The sequence below is a fragment of the Podarcis melisellensis genome, assembly GCF_964234715.1.
Source record: "Podarcis melisellensis genome assembly, chromosome: 14".
Lineage (NCBI taxonomy): Eukaryota > Metazoa > Chordata > Lepidosauria > Squamata > Lacertidae > Podarcis > Podarcis melisellensis.
Window position 1 is genome coordinate 32,661,863 of NC_138546.1, and position 19,948 is coordinate 32,681,810.

The 19,948-nt window shown below is 44.1% G+C and overlaps 2 protein-coding genes across 6 annotated transcripts in view; one reads left to right on the plus strand and one right to left on the minus strand.

The window, feature by feature from the left end:
- The window catches only part of LOC309356816 (F-box and leucine-rich repeat protein 13-like), a 243,429-nt gene that overhangs the window by 21,062 nt on the left and 202,419 nt on the right, over nucleotides 1–19,948 (plus strand). The window lies entirely within an intron of this gene.
- Nucleotides 396–19,948, minus strand: part of PCSK6 (proprotein convertase subtilisin/kexin type 6) — a 131,200-nt gene continuing 111,647 nt past the window's right edge. For all 5 annotated transcript variants that reach the window (XM_081888486.1, XM_081888487.1, XM_081888488.1 and 2 more), the window contains 5 exons: nucleotides 19,365–19,452; nucleotides 10,180–10,283; nucleotides 6,356–6,485; nucleotides 4,772–4,884; nucleotides 396–2,236 (listed from right to left, as the gene is read on the minus strand). In XM_081888486.1, coding sequence (XP_081744612.1) covers nucleotides 2,139–2,236; nucleotides 4,772–4,884; nucleotides 6,356–6,485; nucleotides 10,180–10,283; nucleotides 19,365–19,452 — 533 coding nt within the window. In that variant the 3' untranslated portion in view covers nucleotides 396–2,138. The remainder of the gene's footprint in view (nucleotides 2,237–4,771; nucleotides 4,885–6,355; nucleotides 6,486–10,179; nucleotides 10,284–19,364; nucleotides 19,453–19,948) is intronic.

The window sequence follows — 19,948 nt, forward strand, 5'->3', positions numbered from 1 at the left end:
TTGAATCTGGTGCACTTTTCCATGGCCCACCATGTATCTTCTGAAATTCCTACATTAGAAATAATCAACAATATTTTTAAGACCAGCTGCCCTGTTAGAGCAAGCATAGGGACCCTGTGACCCTCCAGATTATGATGGACTCCAAAATCCATCAACCTCAGCCAGCATGGCCATGGATTATGGAAGTCATAATCCAACATCTGTAGAGACACAGATTCCCCATCCCTAAATTAGAGGCACCTTGAATCATGCTGAGGGTCATTAGCTCACTCACTGGGAATAATCTACAAGATGAATCACATCTCAATGGATTTTTGTGTGTGCATCTCATCAATAAATATAGGTCGTTGATCCCCCTCCAGATGGTAATTAAAAGACTACACAGAAATAGGATATTCATAGTAAAATAAAGCAATTTACTTTGGTTGCTTCGGGGTGGGGTAAGTACAGAATAACTCATCAGGACTATAAACATTTTATTCATGGTGTGGTTGCCTTGTCAACTTCTTGCCATTGATCACATCAGAAACACTGTGTTGGCTTTCACTATTCATTCAAGCCAAGTTTGAGAGCACATGGGTCTAAAGCAGTACGGTCATGTCAGTTAATTTTAGCCAGGAAAAAAAAGCTTAGAAAACTCACTTTGTTAAGAGCCAATTAATGTTTTACCGCCAATTTCATGGGCTGAAGGTTTAACTTATTAAAACAGCCAACAACGCGAATCAGAACAGGCATTATAAGAAAAAAGAGAAGTGTTGTTTACAAATGTCTGAAGAAGGGGAAAAGGGACATTTTTGTTGAAACTTACAAAGATGTCACTGGAAGGGAAGGAGACACATAAAAAAAAGGTCTGTCCCTGTAAAAAATAATTTAAAATTTCTGTGAATAAAGGCAATGACTGTATAAGTTACTTTTTAAAAAAAATTCTGTAAGACAACATAGCCAAATATATTTAAACACAATTATATAAACACCACACAACAAACTAAAAAATATATATTATTATATGTATATATATATATTTATATGTATAGTGAATACATTCAGATGTGTTGTATAGCGCCATTCGGTACAATTGGTTGTTTCTCTTCCCTCCTGGCTGGCTAAATAGAACGTCTCCTGGAAGGGATTGCTTACTAAAGTCACTGAGCTGTCATTAGACAGGAAAGGTTTTGTCAGCAAGTTGTGGTAGGCCAGAAAAATGAAGCCATCAATCAAAGCTGAAAAAGCTAGGAGATGCAAACATTTGGGGAGGGGGAGGAGGGCAGAAATAACCTTTTGTTGCGGAGAGGAAATTATTCTAGTCTGTGTCTGCAGACAAGAGATGAATTTATTCCCAGCAATTTCACGGTGAAGGCTTCAATCCTGCAGGGTGCTCAGGGCTACCAGGTTCCCAACAGTCACTTAGGAAGGATTCGGCTACTCAGAACAGCTTGCAGTAAAGGTGGACACTTGGGGCTTAGACAAAGACCGCTCTCACCTCTTCCTGCCAACTCTGGGATCGCCTCTTTGGTGACTGCCAAGTTGCAAGTTTGCTAAGGCCAATTTTGCTCCTAAAAGGCAACTGGGGATTGTCCTTATTTTTCACCACAACATTGCTGGGGTGAAGTGCATCAAGCCAGGGTAGCACTGGAAGAAAACTCAATCACTGTACAGCTAAAGGGCTGTACATTCTTTTGGGATGGGTGGGCAAGAGGTGCCCTTTTCTTCTCAAAAGTGCAGAAATACCTTAAATCTGCCCAGTCACCTGCCTGGATACTATTTGGGAGGGTTGATTATTTTGAATGAAGCTGGGCATGTGGACTTTGGTCACTCTCCATTTGCAAGACATGTCCAATAAGGATTTGTGTTCCCATCTGCATTTTTATTTATTTTTATTTATTTCTTTTAAGATGCAACAAGCAAAACAAGGATGCTACCTAGGCTTGGGTGTTAACCAGGTGTGTGGCACTGTAAAAACCAGACTGGCAGGCAATATTAAAGTGGTCTGAATTGCAAGCCGAAGCTTCAGTCAGCGCTGGGTGAAGCTTCCCAAAGTGTGTGGGGGGGGTAGGGGTAGAGAGGGAGGAGAAGGGAGACTTTGTCATAGGGAACTGGCACAACAGGGCCTCCAGAGGGCGGATATTAAAATCTTCGGCTCAGCCAGCCAAGAGGCACGTCCGACAGCAAAACTGTATAAATGGCTTGCGCTCACAGAGTTTGTTGGATTTCACCATCTCGCAGAAGACCTCATCAGCTGGGAGAGCATACATACATTTGGAAAGAGGGAGGAGAGGGGAAAAGAAATTGGATTAGCATTTTAGCCAAACAAAGTAGGACTGGAAAAAGCACAGCAAGAGCTATTCTGCTACACGAGAGATAACGGAAAAAAGCAGCTCATCCATCTGTTGGAGAGTTTCAAGATGGGGAGAGCCATGTGCGTTTCATGAGCATAGCTCTTATACATACATAGACTTCAGAATGGAAATATTTATCTAATCCTTCTACCTATCATATTTATATCCCAACCTTTCCCCCCGTGAGCTCAAAGTGGCGTACATAGTTCTCCCCTATCTCTGTTAACTCCCCGCAATGATCCTGTGAGGTAGGTTAAGCCGAGAGGCAGTGACTGGCCATGGCAGGGTGGGAATGTGAACCCTGGTCTCCCAAGTCCCAGCCCGACACTCTAACCACTACACAACAGACTTCTGCTCAAGTACTGCACAGATGCACCAACACAGTTGAGTCGTACAAGGGGATGAGCAAGAAGGGAAGGGAAGGGACAAAACGACCTCACGCAGCATTAGGATAATATGGAAAAATTGAAGGATGGTGGGGATGAGTTATTGTAGCTCTGAACCCTGGCTGTCCATTGTGCCCACACCACAAAGGAAGATGCCATATATAGAGTCAGACTGCTGGGTCCACTTAGTTCAGTACTGTCTATAATAATTTATTATTTATACCCCACCAATCTGGCTGGGTTTCCCCAGCCACTCGGGGCAGCTTCCAACAAAATATTAAAAACACGATAAAAGATCAAACATTGAAAACTTCCCGAAACAGGGTTGCCTTCAGATGTCCCACAAGCTCATTTTATTGTGCTGCCACAGAGCCAAAGCAAGAGGTTCCCTTGCAGGCCTCCACACTTCCCCTTGCCCCCTGCCTAGAGAGCACGGGTCCAGCAGTTTTCAGTTTGCCCCGCCAATTTCCCAGAGGAAGCCCAGGCTTTGCCGCTGGAACTGGAACAAATGTAACTCCACAGAAAAGGTGAGTGATGTCAAATTCAGCAGTAAATAGTGGCTTTCCCTGGGGGAAAGCAGCGGAACAAACAGGAAGTGTGGATGAACCCCGAGGTGGGTAAGGAAAGCTCGGTCAGTCTGTCCCTTTTTAGGGATATCTCCTGATATTGAAACAGCTGACAAAGGGTGCAATGACAGACGGGCTGAATTTAAGAAAGAGATATAAAAATGTTTTTCAGCAACATCATGTATAGACTTGGAATATGCCAATTTCTCCCATCCTTCAGCAGTCGATTCTTAAAACAGCTCCATGCAAATTCTGTGCCAGGAGAAATTACAGGAATTTTTTTTCTTTCTTACCTTACCTGCACGTTTTCAGGTCACTGATTCTTCTCTACCGCCTGCTGCCCCAAAGTTAAATTTCAGTAAAGTTCATTATATATTCCATAAATATGAAATCTCAACCTCAAAAGTAATTAAAATTGCCGCAAGTTCCTGATGCAAGAAGGGAGTGAAGAATGAGCAACATCTGGCCGAAGACAAGGATGAGATTCTAGGGAATGTAGGTATGCAGAACTAGTAATGATGCAATCGAAATGTTAGTTCCTAAAGTCCCATCACATTTCTTCCCTAGATGCCCTCCAATCTGATACAGTGGTGCCTCGCAAGACGAAAAGAATCCGTTCCGTGATTCTCTTCGTCTAGCGGTTTTTTCGTCTAGCGAAGCAAGCCCATTGACAGCTTAGCGGATTAGCGCTACAGCTGTCAAGGATCAGCTGTTAAGCGGCTTATCAGCGGAACAGCTGATAAGCGGCTTAGCGGCTTAAGAAAAGGGCGAAAAAAGCGAAAAAAAACCGCTGGGGGATGCAAGATTTTTTTTGTCTTGCGAAGCAACCCCATAGGGGAATTCGTTTTACGAAGCGCCTCCAAAACGGAAAACCCTTTCGTCTAGCAGGTTTTTCGTCTTGCGAGGCGTTCGTCTTGCAGGGCACCACTGTACTAAAATCTAGTTCCATTTGAGCTGCACGGGGTTTTCCCCCCCTTTGCTCCCCAGCTGCATCATCTTTCAACTGCTGTGATGGAACCAAGCAAAGGGGGACAGAGACTGTATTAACAGTATAATTTAAAGCACATGATCTACCCCAAAGAACCCTGGGAACTGTAGTTGGTTAGTGGTGCTGGGAATTGTCGCTCTGTGGGGAGTAAACTACAGTTCTCAGGATACTTTGGGGGAAGGCATGTGCTTTAAATGCATGGTGTGGATGCAGCCTTATCAGTGGCTAGTCAGGTGTGTGTTATATTGTCTGACTATGAGGGTACTTGGGCAGAGCCACACCAAACATTTAAAGGGCATGTGACTTAGCCCCAAGGGATCCTGGGAAGTCTCATTTCCCCCTCACAGCAATACAATTCCCAGCACACACTTTTTAACCAAAAACGCTTCTAGGATTATTTGGAGGAAGTCATGTGCTTCAAATGTGCATTGGATGTGCTTTAAATGTATGGTTTAGATCTGCCCATCTTTAATAGACGTCCATGCGAATACATACCATTGTGGCATCTGTCGCTAGCAATGCATGAGCCACTAAGCAAGCTAAAGCCTTCTTTACACCGGAGACATTTTCTTCCCGAGCTGTCACAACTTGAACAGTTATCTTCACATCTGAGTAAGAGATGAAAAAGGCAACTCTTTCTAGTAGCTAGTTGCGTGCCCATAATCCAAACTAAGGCATGGAGCCCACAGCCCTCCAGGTTTTGAGGGACTACAACTCCCATCATCCCCAACCACTGACCATGTTGGCTGGGACTGAGGAAGCTGGAGTCCAGCCAACATGCAGATGTTTCCAATCCTTGGCACAGATGGAAGGAGGGTAGACATATCTGACCACTAGCTTATCCCACAGCCCTACCCAAACTCTCTTCCTATACAGAGAATTTGAGGTCTCCCATTCAGACATTGCTGTCCCTGCATTGTATCCAGCACAAGAGCCATGCCAACCCACCAGGACAGTTCTGTTGCTCCTGTGTAGTCCAAAACTCCTTACCCTGATCTCGGGACTCCTTAACCATGGACCACTGCTTCTAGCTTGGCTAGTCTCGTCTTTCCTAGTATAGCTCAGTCAGTAAAGCTCGAGACTCTTAAAACACGGTGTCATGGGTTTGAGCCCCACGTTGAGCAAAGGATTCCTGCATGGCAGGGGGTTGGAATATATGACCCTCATAATCCCTCCCACCTCTACAATTCTATGCCTGAGGGCCATGGCTGCCATGACTACCTGTTGCTGAGCTTGTAAGTCTCCTCTGCTTCAATAGATATCTCTCTTCCTTACTCTCAAGGAAGAGCCTCCATTGTCATGGTCTGGGAGGGAGCTAAGACGCCTTTCTGGAGATGTGGGGCTTTGAACTTGTGACCCTTTATGCGTAACATATGCTCAGTATCTGAGCCTGGTTCCTGGAGAGAAGGGGAGGCGTGTGAGGGGTCTTGGCTAAATGCCATTCTGTAGGAATTCACCGCTCAGTTCTTTCCTTGTTGTGGAAAGAGATGTTGCAGGAGGTTAAAAGAGGACACTATCAACTTGGTATACCACGTGGTAGACTAAGAGGAATAAATTTGATTATGACAATTATCTCCTCCTTAAATCTGACCACAACAGAGCTGCTTTGAGTCAAGAAGAGAGATCCTTGTTTGTATTATGTCAAAGCAGAGTGCTTGGTGAGGGCTAATGCTTGCTCCCACGCTACTTTCACAAAAGGATACAAGGACATAAATGGAATCTGCTGCATCAGGCCAATGGCCCACCTCTCTCACAGTGGCCAACCAAATGCCCGTGGGAAACCTGAAAGCAGGACCCAAGCACAAGAGTACTTTCCCTTCCTCCTGTTTCCGGCAAATGGTACTCAGAAGCATTACTGCCTCCAACAACCATGGAGGCAGAGCAAAGCCATCATGGCTAGGAGCCACTGATAGCCTTTGTCCTCCATCCATTTGTCCAATCCTCTTTTAAAGCCAACCAAGTTGATAGCCATTACACCTGCCTGTGGGAGTATACAGTCTGAAGTAGCGTTTTTATCTGTCCCGAACCTTCCAACGTTCATCGTCAGAACCGGGTTGCCAAAACTGCTTGCTCTCCTACCTTCTGCAGACCTTGTGGGGGAGCCCGCGCAACTCCTCAGGGTAAAAGCCTTCGCCGCATGTTGGGACGCACCTCCACTCGTGCAGGTGCGAGTTCCTGGCACACTGGATGCATTCCTCTCGGCCCGGCCCTAAGGAGCATGGGAAAAACAAGCACATCAGTTTGGTAAGACAATGACTGTACCGGGTGCAAACTGGGGGATAATGGAGGCGAGGAATCTGCTTGCTGCTCTACTCCTAAGGGAGAAGAAATGAGTTGCTAGAGCGCTTAAGATTCTCATCATTTTGCCTTTGTTAATGTGCAACAGGACGACAGTTCTTGGATACCAGTGTGAATGAATCACTTTTGATTTTCTATGGCTTAGAAGAATGGAGAATCTGGTGTGATTCATGCTGGTGGCCAAGGACTATCATCCAAGGCAAAGTGCTCGGGGTCTTTTGAAAAGACTAAACGTAAATGGAGGAGGAATTCATATGAATTTCTGTGAGATTACAATACAATGGAAGTACAAGCTGCTATCATTGTGAGGTTTGTTTGCTTTAAAAAAAAATATTAATGTGACATTAACAAGACAGCAGGAGGAATCTGCCTTGGTTTCCTTCCAGCAGGAAGATAAACATGAGCCAGAGAAGCTTCATCTCTCCAAGGACACCCTAATGCAAAAAATCTACAGCTTACATACCAGCTAGCTACTGCTAGGGCGTCTTTTGCCATTTCATGCAAGCAGAAATTTGGATTCCTCAGATTTGTTCTTTAAGAAAAGGATGTTCCTAGCCCTTGTAGAGCTTAGTTTGAACACGAGCAGGCGATTAATCTGCAAACGTCTTGAAGCACTCAAGGTGCCAAGCTTCTGGGTCATAGAAACCTACCTGCTCTTTCAGAATTTAAGGGAGTACCGTCCACTTGGCAATTCCACTCCTAAGCTGTCTGTCACTCTTTAACTGCTAATGCTGAGCTTATCAATAGAGAGAGAGAAGGATAGAGCAACAGCCTAACTGCATCATGGTCAATAGCCACCTTCAGTTTACCACACAAGTTCAGGCTGTGTGTTATTCAAGTCTTATTTCATCAAACCTCTCATTCTTTTCCTAAAGAGCTCAGGATGGCGCACACATGTTTCTTCCCACCTTTCGTTTTATCCTCACAACAACCTTGTGAGATAGGTTAGGCTGAGAGATGGCTGAAGGAAGCTCACTGAGAGTTTCATGGCTGAGTGAGGGCTTGAAATTGGGTCTCTCCATTACTGCTCCTTCACTGTAGTCACTACACCACACTGGCTCTCTAACACAGAGAGAGCTTTCTAACCACCTGCTGTTTACAAACTGTTCCCCACACTCATAAAGGGGGGTGGGGAGGAAGAAAGCAGAAGGTTAATTATAAAGACGTGCAGATTGAATCAACTGCACCTTGTAAAGAACCACAAATCCTTGAACATCGCAAATTTTGAGAATTGCACTTGAGCATTCTGTCTGGAGACCAAAAGCCATTTGGGATATATGTGTTGAAGAGGCTTGATTACAACATGTGGCCGATGGCAGAGTCCCGCGTGGCTGGTGGCAGTGCAGGAGAAAGCATTTTACAGGCAGGGACAGACTGACTTGTTCTGAGTACATTTCGTGGAAAAAGCACAAGTCTCTCTCAATTGCGATTTGGCTACAGACCAGGCCATTAAAGGGGCAGCTGCAAAGACAAAATGTTTCTGGCATGGAACAAATGACTTGGGGGACTCCAAATTGTAGGACTCGGGTAGCAGAGCCACTCAGGCCATAAAAAGAGTGTATATGAACATACCAGTGAAGTTGAGCTTTGCGCTCCCTCAAAGCTGGCATGTATGCGGTTGGCAATCTGGGATCGGACAAAGGAGGTTTATGGTCTGGTGGTAGCATCCCAGCATGAAATGCTGACACGTCCTTTCTGGGGGGCACAAAACTACAACTCTCAATATCACTGACCATTGACAGTGTTGTCTGGAGCTGATGGGAGTTGTAGTCAAAAACATTTGGAGGGGAAGGTTGGAACAGGGAACCTGAGCAGCAGGGTGCACCCAGTGCTCCACAAATTTGCACCTGAAACTCAACAATTGTGAATTCTGCTGCTCAGAATTCTGCTGTTCAAACGCGTGACAATTTGCTTTAAGTTCACGCAAGCCCTTGGGCATACATAAAGTAGCTCTTTGGATCGTGGCCATACGCTCTGGAAAGGGAAGATTGCCCAGCTTTCAATAGAAAAAAAAAAGGATTTCAGCACATGCCTTGTGTTCACTCTGAGTTTTGTAGATTTTCTTTGTTTTTTTAAAAGTGCATTTGCTCTTGAATTATTACTGGTCTGGGGCAGAGCAAGCTGGAAACCGAAGCAAATTCTCAGTGGGACACCACACAAGCTTCCCATGCAAACGTACAGATTTTGAAGCACTGACACTTTTATGTACTCAAAAAGCTCTCTTGTGCTGTGCTTCTTACAGGCTTTTCATATGGCTCCCTTTGAGTCCCATGAAAGGTAAGACTTCTATCTTTAAAGCAGAAGGAATACAAACAACAATACTCCAATCACATATATATATTTTAAAGTCTTCTGGAAACACATCCAGAATATGTGATGGAGTAGAAAGGAGTCTGTCTGTCTCAGGCACTCATGTCATTAGTAAAATATAAATTAACTTTTTTAGCTTTGTTCAAGTAATGTTACATTGAACGCACCTTTTGATTTACAAACTGCACAACAGAGAGTAGGTTCTGGTGGGCCCTCGGGCAGCACAACCCTCCCCCTTGTTCCCCAGTGAGTCTACATTCACACTGCAACAGGTGCAGGGGGCTCTTGTCAGTGGCCCCTCTGCCCAGCCATGCCCACGTGTGATGCTGGCCCTGGCAGAGCGAAATCCAGTTGGATTGTGGAAATTTTCTATGGTTTAAATATGAAGGGTTGGCTGTTTTTCCTTGTGAGCTGGCAAACCAGAAGGTGTGTGAAGAGGGCCTAGGACTCTTTGGGGTTGTACCCAATCCTAGCTTTACTCAAGAGTAGATCCATTGAAATTAATGGACATGATTAACTTAGGTTCATTATTTTTAGTTAATCTAATTTGATTAGATCTTAGCTGGATGCAATCCTTAGAAATAAGAATCTGAAGGCAGACTTGACTTAAAACAGATACAGAGCTCAATGCTCCACAGGCAGACACCTATTTTCTCGTTTAGAAACTCCATTGGCTTTTCAGTCTAAAACAGCCTGCCACAACCTCTCTGGTCCTCTCTGGATGTTGTGGTCTACAACCCCAGCCAGCACAAAAAATTCTGAGTGACAACTTGACGTGTTCCAACTGGCCCAATGTATTAGGGACAGCTCCTTCCTACATATGCACTAGAGCAGCCTCCCCTCAACTTGGTGCCCTTCAAATGTTTTGTACTACAACTCCCATCAGCCCTAGCTAGCTTCCTGGTCCATAGCAAACCATACATTTGCCATTACATTTCATCAGCTATGGTTTGTGCCTGCACTCCAAACAAGAAATGGAAGCCAAGGAACTGACTGCCCATGACCCAGGGAGTCAGAAAAAGCATGGGCCTATAGGCTGGCTCATGGTAAAACCAAACCATGGTTTGGGATCATATGTGAATTGGCCCAAAGAGAGAAGAAGCCAAGGGCCAACCAGGACAACACTCCCTCATTGGTGGAGCCGCACACCCAGTAGCTTTCATTTCTGCAACTCCTACAGGCTGGCTTTATTCTTCTCTGCAGTGAAGGACATGCAAAGCTTGCAACAATTCAGATCAACAAGCTGATGTTTCCCACGTACTACCTGCCTCTTGTAACTACTTCACACAACATACCCACGCATGTCCGGCAGTTTGACTGGCATCCCTCACATCGTACTGGCTCCTTGATCAGGTACATGCCCGGCCTGCATCCTGTAACACAGCTATTGTCTACAAGGCTGTGGAGGAAAGCAGTGGAGGTCATCATCAATGTCATTTCAATCTTGTGGTTGACTGGCACGTTAGGAGTGCCCAAGGGGGGTTACAAAATTTTAAGAGTGCAAAACACAATGTAAAATTAAAGACAATGCATTGCAACAAAGGCCATACAATAACAAGACATAAAACAGCAGCAAAATGTACAATAATAGACAGCAAAATCACTGCAAAGCTGTCTGGGAGAAGAGAGAAGTTTTTACCCGGCACTGAAAGGATGCTAATGATGGTAACAGACAGACCTCATTGGGGAAAGCATTCCAAAGCAGGGTCGCCACAGAAAAGGCCCTGTCCCTTAAAGGGTGCACCTAAAGGAGGGTCCCAGATAAAAACCAAGGGGTCTGGGAGGGTCCACACTAGCACTGAAGCCTAGAAATATGCACACACTCCCTGCATCCTGTTCTCACCGTGGCCAATCAGATGCCCACAAGCAGGACCCGAGTGCAACAGCAACTCTCCCTAGTTGTAATACCCAGGAACTGGTATTCAAAGGCATACTGCCTCTGGCAGGCGACAATTGCTTTTTTTTTGCAGGAACCGGTACAACTTCTATCCTATTAAGGTTCGAGTCTCTGGACATCTCTCTACCTGCTATTGCAATATTGCCTCTTCTGCCCAGCTCAACCTACCCAACTCAAAGCAATAAAGATTTTATTTTTAAAGTGCAATTACGGGTGGGGAGTGGGTGGGCACAAAAATGGCCAGCTGCCTGTTCTGAAGAGCATTGCTGACAGTGTCTTTAGAGGCAGCTGGAACAGGGCTAGCAGCACAACAGAAATTAATTTCCTTTTTGTGGAGCAGAGGAACTACTGCCTTAAAAAAAAAAAAGCTTTCAAACTTAGAGGAATGGGCAATGTTTTTTCATATCCGTATCTGGGCAGTCAAGCCTGACTCTCTGAAGATCTTCATCATGAACAACCCACAGAAACTTTAGTAATAAATGGTTCCTAGCTTTTGGCTGCTTTTTTGTAATTTCTCTAGCAGTGACCCTTTCTTACAGAAGAGGTTGCTGTGCCTTGATGTGATTGGGGCTGAAATGTTAGAAAGGTCCCTTGAATAACTTTTAAACCATCCAAGGTCATCTAACCTAGCAGACCATGGAATTTCATCCAACCATTCATTAATGGAGCTACTAAGATCCAGCTGAGGTCAACTGTTCCTTTGGCAAAGCCACTGAGTACAGATGAAGGAAAGCTATAGAATTGTTCATGCAATCACCCATGGAGAAATGGAGGCAAGGAAACAGAATAGGATCACGGCCAAAAGGTCCATCCTGCAACATCTACCTATCTACCCAAACCGAACAACAAGCTCTGCTTATATATCTGCAGCATATGAAGATCCAGTAGTGCTGCTTGGGGCATGGCCAGCGGACTCAGTCTCACTTACCCTCTCCCCACAAAATGTGATCATTTCTACACAGATGAAGTCATGAACAATCCTGGGGTGATGGAAAATTGCTCCTGAACCAACGGATGTGTCCTACTGTTAGAAGCGCATGTTCTTTGGCAGTGTTTGGTTGGCTAAGAACTGAGCTACATGATGCGTTAGCCTTACAGATGTCGGAGAATTCCAACCAAAACCGAAACATGAGTGGAAATTGCAAATGTTTGCTCCTCATTGTGTCATATGTAGGTTGGTCCTTCATCACGTGCAAAGGCCTGCTAATTTTCTCTATGCCGCTGTGTAGCATGCAACCATTTCTGCAGTGCTGCTTGCACTTTTGCCAGGTGCCACAGTCCGTATACCAGCCTTCGCCAACTTGGTGGCCTCCAGATGTTTTGGACCAACTCCCATCAGCCTGACCAGCACAAACTCACTGACCAATACTTATTAAGACTCCTGCGCCTAGCCATGCACTCATATATTTGTGCAGATGATGAATTGCGTGAGAAACGCCCCCTTCTTGATTACTTTTAGCAGCTATGATCTCATCAAGGCTGTGTAGTTGTCTCAACACTTTAACATGCTCCAATGGCGCAAGCTAGGAGTCAGGTATCCCTGAAAGATACTCCAAGGCAAACACTGCAATTCAGTAGTAGAACATTTGGTTTGCATGCAGAAGGTCCAGAGTTCAATCCTGGGCATCTCTGGGTAGAGCTGGGACAAAACTCCCTCCCTTGAGAACCACTGCCAGTCAGTGTAAACCAGGCATAGGCAAACTCGGCCCTTCAGATGTTTTGGGACTACAACTCCCATCATCCCTAGCTAACAGAACAGATGATGGGAATTGTAGTCCCAAAACATCTGGAGGGCCAAGTTTGCCTATGCCTGGTGTAGATAGTACTGAGTTATATGAATGCCACACACTTTCTGTCAATGCATGAAGGGGAAGTGGGGTTATACTAATGAGTCCCACTCTTGGTGGTCACGCATACAGCTCAGTGGGGATTTGAACCCAGATCCCGTCTGTCTCCAGTCTCACACAATATCCACCACATGAAGAGCTATCGTCCTTGGTCTAAGCCAGGTGTGGGAAACGTTTGGCTCTCTAGATATTGCAAAACCACAACTCCCATCATCTCTGTCCACTGTCCATGCTTGCTGGGGCTGCTGGGAGCTGTAGTTCAGCAACCATTGAAGGGCCAAAAAGTACCTCACACCTGGTCAAAGTTTTTCATCACACCAGCCTGCCATTTAAAAATAAAGTGATGTTTTTGAGGCAAAAAGGCCCAAACTCTACAGAATGATCAAGTTCAAGACCAGGCCATCATTACTTTATAGAGATATGGAGACAGATTCCTCAAGTCCATCTGCACTTCCTCGGTGAGCCTGATTTACAGCTGAACCATCCCTGTAAACATCTCTTGGTTTCGCCCTGGAAGATTTTTCTTTTTTTAATAAGCAGAGACAGAAACGTTGCTGGCAAAATGCTCTTCAAGGTGACAAGCCATGATTTTGGGGGAGCAGCTTAAGGAAGTTAGCGGACAATAAAAAGATACTTTTCCCCCTTTCCTAGGAAGTAGATAATCTTTGGAGGCAACTTGCAATTTTCCACTTTAGCCAAAGTGCTGTTATTGAAGCAGTCACTTCAGACCAATTACTGCCCTATAAATGAATCAGGCAAGGAGGCCTTGGGCTCTGCAGTGAAGCAACACAGACTTGCAGCTGCCTGAGGTGGCCTTGGGGCTCCCGCTTGAACAAATTGTTCAGATAAAGCTTCTGGTGTTTGACATTTTAAGTTCCGCTTCTTTCCCGGGGGAAAACCTATCAGTGGGACCCACCTTCCTAAATCCACTCCGAGTCGCCATGTATCATTTTCCTCATGAAGGCTAGATGGAACTTTATTACTTGAGAAGGCAAGGGAGAAGAAAACCAAATGGGGATTATAAAGAAACTAATCTTTCAATAGAGATTCCGTTTTGAGGGAGGTATTGCCGTGAGTCCTGCGAAGTTGTCTAGGAGGAGGGGCTCAGGATGACCCTGGGGAGGGATCCTGGCAGAATGGGGAGGGTGGAATCGGGTTCCCAAGACGTGCCTGAGTCTGGAGAAGAGGCCAGTAGTCTGGGGGAAAAGAGAGTTGGGACTAGGTCCAAGCAAATTGGCAGAGGAGTGTTTTTCTCCTGCAGGGCTGGACAGCCCTAGTCAAATGCATCCTTCTGAGAAGCCACACTTGGCACCCCCTCCTGTCCTTGAGGGGCCTCCTTCAGAGGAGGAGATACCTGAGAGCCAACTCCAAGGACACAAAGACAAGGATAAGCCCAACCCACTCAAAGGAGTGTCTGTCTGCTTGCCCAGTCCTTGGACTGGACCGCTTGCTGTGCTGAGTTCTATGCCTGCCCACTCTTCAAAAAGAAGGTACAGGGCAGGGTGTCTGTGTCACTCATTGGATCAACGTCTTAACTTGTTGTACTTAGCCATGAATCTACAGCTCTTATTTATTTGCTGCAGCTGGCAACTTCTTTGTCCTGGATCTTCCAATATTCAGTTTTGTTGGCTGTCCCCAGTGAGTTCTAGTATTTTGAGGAAGACTTTTCTCTTTTCTACTTTCTCCACATCATACATAATATTATACAGCATCATCTTACTCGCCTTTTCTCTAAACTAAAAAGCCTCAAACAAGATGCCCCGCTTCCCAATAGCACTTAGGTTTAAACCGGTGATTCCCAAACTTGGGTATCCAGCTGTTCTGGGACTACAATTCCCATCATCCCTGCCCACTGGTCTTGCTAGCTAGGGATGATGGGAGTTGTAGTCCAAATACAGATGGCGACCCAAGTTTGGGAAACACTGGTTTAAACCAAGGTTGCACAGCTGATTGCTAGACTCCCCCTACATCACCTTTAACAAAATAAAATATGGGATCATGCTATTTATATTGTAGCAACATGGTGGATGGGGGGGGGGGGTTTAAAAATGTTTGCAGCTCAATCAGTTAGCCAAGGCTAATCAAGGAAAGTTTCTCAAATCATTTCTGAAAGATCCTCATTCAGGACTCGTGCTGGCTTCTGCTTGTCTCGTGCTTAGAAAGAACAGAGCCAGGTGGTTTTCCATTCACCCTGCTGCTTTCCCCAGGAAAACCTGCTCTTTAGCACTGAATCGGAGCAAACGTCAGTCTGCGGAAAACCCAACTGACATTTGCTCCGATTCAGTGCTAAAGAGTGGGTTTCCCTGGAGGAAAGTGGTGGGACCATCAGAAGTCAGGGTGAGCCCTCTGTTCTCTTAAGCAGACAATTTCAGCACAGAGCAAAAACTATAGGGTGAATCTTCATGCTCAGTAAGGTATACTAGACAGGTCTTCATTAGAAATGCACAGATCAAGACCAGTCACATTAAGTAAACACAGCTTGCTTGGAATAATAACTCGTAACAGTACGCAACACACATAGCCTGACTTAGGCAGGTCTAAAGGAGGCATCTGAGTCCAGGCAGAAAAATGTGTGTTTTATAAAGTTCAACATAAACATATTTATTTGCTTTCCCTCTGCCCTCCCTCTCCTGAAAGATGCTTGCACCCTCTCCTTTTACAAACACATCTACCACAGGAAATTTGAATTTAAGATGGAGGTAAGCACATGGTTGCCAGTTCCTTTCTGGGCCTAACTCAGGGCACTCATGTTAGTGTTTAAAGTCCTAAATGACACAGACCCCAAATAGCTGAAAGTCTGCCTCCTTCACTACAGACCTTCCCAGGTGTTAAAATCAGTGGAGCGGTCCACTTGACAGTTCCACCTCCCTCAGAAACTGGGAGAGTGGGGGTGGCCTGGGAGAGAGCATTCTCTGTGGCAGCCCATGAGTTGGGGAATTCCCTCCCCACTGAAACACGTCTGACACTTTCACCTTGCAGCTTGTGGCGGATGCTAAAGATGCACCCCTTTATCCTGACCTTCGACACCTGAGATGTGTGCTTTCAAGACTCACTCTATTCCTGTTTTAACTGTTATAAATTTTAAATTATTGTACCCACCCTTGGACCTGCTGGTGAAAGGTGGGTAATACATTTAGTAAGGTAAAGGGACCCCGGACCATTAGGTCCAGTCGTGGCCGACTCTATGGTTGCAGCGCTCATCTCGCTTTATTGGCTGAGGGAGCTGGTATACAGCTTCCGGCTCATGTGGCCAGCATGACTAAGCCTCTTCTGGCGAACCAGAGCAGCACACGGAAACGCCGTTTACCTTCCCACCGGAGCAGTACCTATTTATCTACTTGCACTTTGATGTGCTTTCAAACTGCTAGGTTGGCAGGAGCAGGGACCGAGCAACGGGAACTCAGCCCGACACGGGGATTCGAACCACCAACCTTCTGATCGGCAAGTCCTAGGCTCTGTGGTTTATTTTTTTTTTTTTTTATAAAAATTTTTATTAAGATTTTTTACAGATACATATTTAACAAACAAAATAGGTTTCATAACATCTTTTCATTCTATTGCGGACTCCCTCACGTCTCCCGCTTCCACTCTCATCATTAAAAACGAATTTTCCAAGCAAATTATCATCTTGTTTATACTCTTAAGTGCAATATTTAGGTTAAACTCAAATAAAAAATTATAATTTAATGGTAGACAGTTATTTCTGCTCTGGCTTCCTTGTTAGGATTCAACCAAATAACAGTACTTTTGTAAATAAATCTTAAATTTCTTCCAGTCTTCTTCAACCCTCTCCTCTCCCAGGTCGCGGATTCTGCCAGTCATCTCAGCCAGTTGCATATAGTCCATCAGCTGCATCTGCCATTCTTCCAGTGTTGGTAGATCTTGGGTTTTCCAGCTCTTAGCAATAAGTATCCTTGCCGCCGTTGTAGCGTACATAAAAAATGTTCTATCCTTCTTTAACACGTTCTGGCCGACCATGCCCAGAAGGAAGGCCTCTGGTTTCTTGGTGAAGGTATACTTAAATACCTTTTTTAACTCATTATATATCATTTCCCAAAAGGCCTTCACTTTAGGGCAGGTCCACCAGAGGTGAAAGAATGTTCCTTCATTTTCCTTACATTTCCAACATTTGTTATCAGACGAATGGTATATTTTAGCCAATTTCACTGGGGTCATGTACCATCTATATATCATTTTCATTACATTTTCCTTCAGAGCATTACATGCTGTGAAGTTCAGCCCGATAGTCCATAACCTTTCCCAGTCCTCAAACATAATGTTGTGCCCAATATCCTGGGCCCACTTTATCATAGCCGATTTAACCAATTCGTCTTGTGTGTTCCATTTCAGCAGCAAGTTATACATTTTTGAAAGTACCTTGGTCTTAGGTTCTAGCAGTTCTGTCTCCAGTTTCGATTTCTCCACCTGGAATCCTAACTTTTTATCAATCTTAAACACTTCCTTAATCTGAGCATAGTGTAGCCAGTCTCGCACTTTATCTTTCATTTTCTCTAAACTCTGCAGTTTCCAATTGTCTCCATCCCTTTCTAGTATTTCCCAATATTTTGGCCAATTGGCCTCCATATTGGGTCTTTTTCGGGCCTTGGCCTCCAAAGGTGACAGCCACCTCGGTGTTTTGTTTTCTAATAAGTCTTTGTATCTTGTCCAGACATTAAATATTGCTTTTCTGACAATATGGTTCTTAAAGACCTTGTTGATCTTAACCTTGTCATACCATAAATATGCATGCCATCCAAATGCATTGTTAAAACCTTCCAAATCCAGCACATCCGTGTCCTCCAGAAGTAGCCAGTCTTTTAGCCAGCAGAAAGCTGCGGCTTCATAGTACAACTTTAAGTCTGGCAGGGCAAAGCCCCCTCTTTCTTTTGCGTCCGTTAATATCTTAAACTTAATTCTGGGCTTTTTGCCCTGCCAGACAAATTTGGAGATATCTTTCTGCCACTTCCGGAAGCACTCCGTTTTATCTACAATCTGCAATGTCTGAAACAAAAATAACATTTTTGGCAATACATTCATCTTAATAGCAGCTATTCGACCTAACAGTGAAAGTTTCAATTTTGACCAGCTATCCAAGTCTCTCTTAATTTCAGACCAACATTTTTCATAATTATCTTTAAACAGACTCAAATTCTTTGCTGTTATGTTTACCCCTAGGTATTTAACTTTCTTAACCACAGTTAACTCTGTCTCTCTCTGAAACCGTTCCGACTCAATATCTGTCAAGTTTTTTCCCAACACCTTGGTTTTTTGCTTATTTAGTTTAAATCCCGCCACCCGACCAAAATCCTGGATTAGTTGTAGTACTCTTTTCGTACTAGATTCTGGCTCCTGTAATGTCAGAACTAAGTCATCTGCAAACGCTTTAAGTTTGTATTGTTTCGCTCCGACCTGTATCCCTTCCACCAACCTGTCCCCTCTAATCGTGTTCAAGAGCACCTCCAGGACCGAGATAAATAGTAACGGGGAAATCGGACAGCCTTGTCGTGTTCCTTTTTCAATTTTAAACTCTTCTGTAACCACATTGTTAACTATCAGTTTAGCCTTTTGTTCTGAATATATTGCATCAATCCCTTTCTCAAACCCCCGGCCCACTCCCATTTCTTTTAGATTCCCTTTCATAAACTTCCAGGATATGTTATCAAAGGCCTTCTCCGCATCTATAAAAATTAAAACAGCTTTAGTATTTATGTCTGTTTGTAAAAGCTCCAATATATCTATAATGTTCCTTGTATTGGCAGACATATGTCTACCTGGGAGAAAGCCTGCCTGGTCTTTATGGATTACTTTGTTTAAAACCCTCTTGAATCTACTTGCCAAAACGTCTGCGAATATTTTGTAATCCACATTTAAAAGGGAGATGGGACGGTAGTTCTTAAGCTGTGTCTTTTCAGTTTCCGATTTTGGTATCAATGTGATGAAAGCTTCTTTCCACGATTCTGGCGCCTTCTTCCCCTCTAAAATTTCATTGCTGACCTCCTAGGCTCTGTGGTTTAACCCACAGCGCCACCCACGTCCATTTAGTAATAAAGTAATTAAAACAACGCCACTGGTATACCAGGGAAAGGAGGGCTGCAGCCTTATAACAAGCAGATTCCTCATGTCCCAGTTCCATCTGAACTGAGGCTGGGCAGGGGAGGGTGAGTACATTTAGGCATAACTTATAAGACATGAATACATCACATGTATAGAGCACTTGAGGAGGCTGTTCCAAGCACTTCACATATGTTAGCTTGCTGTAATATTTACAGTCACCAGACTGTAGTCATACCCACATCATCCATTTAAAGCACATGGCTTCCCCTAAGAATCTTGGGAACTGTAGCTGAACCTTCACAGAGCTACAATTTCCAGCAACCCAAATTCTTACCGACTCTTACAAGAAGAGATTGCACAGGTATGCAAGATTACAGGTGTGTATGGGTAAGGAAGAGGAGAACAAAACTCCAGTAAATTGGAATTTCTGTGTGCCAGGTGATAGCGACAAACTACTGTTTCTTTTGTGGCCTGGTTGTGAATGTCCAAGGGGGAGCCTGGCTGGCCACTGTGGGGGAAAAAGGATATCAAACTAGATGGACCCTCGTCTGGCCTGATCCAGCAGGGGGCCAACTCTACATGCCTAGTTTTGACCCATTTCCCCTATTGATAAATCCAATGTTAGTTTCTTCAGAAGATATTCTGAAAGCCTAGCACAATTTTTTCCCCATTAGCAATTTACCTGAATCCATCTTTGCAGACAGTGCATTTGTCCATTTCTCCAATGCATTTCTTACAATTTTGATGACATTTCTGACAACGTCTCTGACCTTTATTGGGGAAGAGGGGGAAACACAAAGATGAGCAGTTGCAGATATTAGAGTTTATAAGCTTCAGATTCTTGCAATTTATTTGTCAAATTCACAATAATCTAATACTAAGAGTATAATTGTTTTTAGACCAAGTGGGAAACGAATTCTTAGTTTTTATGACAAAAGAATAACTGACAAAACTTATCAGTTTCAACTTTAAATTAGTAAGTTTCTAGACCTCATTGTTTTGGAGAGAAAAATGAAGAATTAAAACAGCATAATAATTAAAAGCTTGTATATTTTTAATGGGCAACAACAAATGTTAACAGCTGGTGCTGCAAATTATGAACAGTTCATAATTATGAACTTGTTGAGACTGTTTTGGTTATACCATGTCACTGTGAGAGAGAATGAAATAGAAAATACTTCTAAAGCTTTCCTTTCTAACAAAGGGGGTTGGTATCTGTTTATCAAATTGTAGGTGCTCTTACCCTTCAATATTTTTCCTTAAAGA